This window comes from Otolemur garnettii, unplaced genomic scaffold (assembly GCF_000181295.1).
Source record: "Otolemur garnettii isolate 467f Iridium unplaced genomic scaffold, OtoGar3 scaffold00039, whole genome shotgun sequence".
Taxonomy (NCBI): Eukaryota; Metazoa; Chordata; class Mammalia; order Primates; family Galagidae; genus Otolemur; species Otolemur garnettii.
In genome coordinates this window covers 6,293,027-6,295,792 of record NW_003852434.1, presented here as the reverse complement: position 1 = coordinate 6,295,792, position 2,766 = coordinate 6,293,027, and the positions used below count along the sequence as shown (strand labels likewise).

Sequence of the window (2,766 nt, the reverse complement as noted above, 5' to 3'; positions counted from 1 at the left end):
GCCTGTGGTCCCAGCTACTTGGGAGGCTGAGGCAGGAGACTCTCTTGAGCCCAGGAGTTGGAGGTTGCTGTGAGCTGTGTTGCCATGGCACTCTACCCAAGGGGACAACTTGAGGTTCTGTCTCAAAAAAAAGAAAAAAAAAAGAAATAAGTGACTCACCAATGGTATAAATAACTTCAACATCATCCATTTGGGAATCTGTAATGCTATTCTTGGCTTCACCTTTCACTTCCCCAAGAAGAAAACCTTCCTATAAGGATAAAAATAAGAGGCATTATATGGAATACACTGATAGAATTACTGTTCACTTAACTAACCAATATTTTCTGAGTATTTTACAATGTATGCAAATGTGTGCTATCCGTTGGGGGGCACTCAAAAGACCTGGGGTGCTTCCAGTTTACTTGGGAAACATGGTAACAATGAGAATAGAGGCTCGGTGCTCGTAGCTCAGTGGTTAGGGCACCACAGGGGCTGGTGGGTTTGAACCTGTACAGGGCCTGTTAAACAATAACAACAACAAAACAGATGGGCATTGTGGTGTGCACCTGTAGTCTCAGCTACTGGGAGGCTGAGGCAAAAGAATCACTTAAGCCTAAGAGTTTGAGGTTGCTGTGAGCTGTGATGCCATAGCGCTCTACTGAGGGTGACATAGACTCTGTCTCAAAAAAAAAAAAAAGAAAAAGAAAAAATGAGAATAGAAAGTAAACTGTGATTTTAGGAAAGTGAAAGAAATTAACATGGCCTGAAATAATTGTAGAAGGTGTACAGTTGACTTTAAAAGGCTTGGCAGTGTTTGTGTAGGCAGAACATATAACAGTTATCACAGTTGAGAGCATAAAAGGCTAAAAGCCAGAAATGACTATACAATGTTTGAGGAACAAACAGTAGAGCAGTTTGCCTTAAAGCAAACTTTTTGTAAGAAATCAGAGATGCCGAAGAAACAGGATGGAGCCAACAATGGAGCAGCAATCCCAAAGACTAGCCAAGGAGTCTGTGTATAACCCCACATACTTAAGAATTAGTGGAGACTTCCAAGTTGTGAATGACAATCACCAGTGTTTTCTGATTAAAACTTGTGCAAAATTTTAAAAAACAAAAGATTTGGTATTCAATTTCAGAGTGTGCTTTCTAAAAGGAATGCTGTGAGTCAGTTTCTTTTAAAACTACAGGCATTTTGCCCAGTGATGATTTCTTTGAGTTTTGGAGAATTCAGTTATATCTCTAGGCACATTTAAAGACCCAAAGTGCTCAACAATTAAGATTTTATAATTAATGATGCTTGTTTCTTTTTATTTCATTAAAGGAAAAAGAGCACAAAAGGAAAATGTTTCCACAAGATGAGTCTTTACTGGAATTAAGGGGAAAAAGAAATCCCAAACTGCACATTCTAGCATTTGTTATTTTGATGCTCCGAAGGACAAATCCGAGGAAAAGAGGAACAGACAATGTAACCACAACCATCCAGAAACCATCCTTTAAAGCAGGGGTCCTCAAACTTTTTAAACAGGGGGCCAGTTCACTGTCCCTCAGACCATTGGAGGGCCGGACTGCAGGCCCCAGGACAAGTTGGCTACTAAGCAGGACACACAGTGACAGCAAAAACACCCTGCGAGCCAGATAAATGTCCTAGGCAGGCTGCATGTGGCCTGTGGGCTGTAGTTTGAGGATACCTGCTTTAAAGACTTTAAGAAAAAGGATGTTACACTTAACACAGGTCTAATAGACAATCCTTGAGGCCAGTGTGGTAGTTCACACCTGTAATCCTAGCACTCTGGGAGGCCCTGGCAGGAGGACTGCTTGAGCCCAGGAGTTCAGGAGCTCAGGAGACCAGCTAGAGCAGGAGCAAGACCCTGTGTGTATTAGCTGGGAGTTGTGGTAGGTGCCTGTAGTTCCAGCTACTCTGGAGGCCTAGGCAAGAGTGCTGTGAGCTATGATGCCATAGCACTCTACCCAGGGCAAAAGAGTGAGACTGTCTCAAAAAAAAAAAAAAAAAAGATAATCCTTTGGACCACATAGGATTTAAGGACCCACTCTTTTTATATTTGTAGTAAAGACATTCAAAAATAATTTCCACAGCCACACTTTTTTTTTTGAGACAGAGCTTCAAGCTGTCACCCTGGGTAGAGTGCCATGTCATCACAGCAACTTCCAACTCTTAGGCTTAAGCAATTCTCTTGCCTCCGCCTTCCAAGTAGCTGGGACTACAGGCGCCCGCCATAACACCCAGCTATTTTTTCGTTGTAGTTGACATTGTTGTTTGGCAAGCCAAGTCTGGATTCAAACCTGCCAGCTCTGGTGTATGTGGCTGGCGCCTTAGCCGCCTGAGCTACAGACGTTGAGCCCACAGCCACACATTTTGAACTGTCACATATCTATCTGCTCTTTGCTAGATTATTTTAAATATATATATATATACACACACACACAAAATATACTATTTCCAACCTTTATTATGCTTGTGCTAAAAGACAATTTTAAGTGAGACTTTATATTTTAAAATGAAGAGCACACAATTCAGCAGAAGTTACTAGAATGTTCAGCATGACATCTCCCAACTGTAGTAGGGCTGCTAGCAGTAAGGTGTGTTTTAGATGTTTATAATTTCTCTCAGCAAGTTACTGAGCCCGAGGACACTACTTACAGACCTCAAAGTTTTACAGTGCTTTTTAAAAATTTCATGAAAATACAACTTTTAGAAAATAGGCACTGTAGCTTAAAAAACTACTTAGCTTCACCCAAAGGCTTTTTTTTTTTTTTTTTTTT

The 2,766-nt window shown here is 41.0% G+C and overlaps 1 protein-coding gene across 2 annotated transcripts in view; it reads right to left on the bottom strand.

Moving 5' to 3' along the window:
- Window positions 1-2,766, bottom strand: part of ABRAXAS1 (abraxas 1, BRCA1 A complex subunit) — a 27,026-nt gene that overhangs the window by 22,403 nt on the left and 1,857 nt on the right. For both annotated transcript variants that reach the window (XM_003790034.3, XM_023513366.1), the window contains exon 2: window positions 160-250. In XM_003790034.3, the coding sequence (XP_003790082.1) occupies window positions 160-250 (91 nt within the window). The remainder of the gene's footprint in view (window positions 1-159; window positions 251-2,766) is intronic.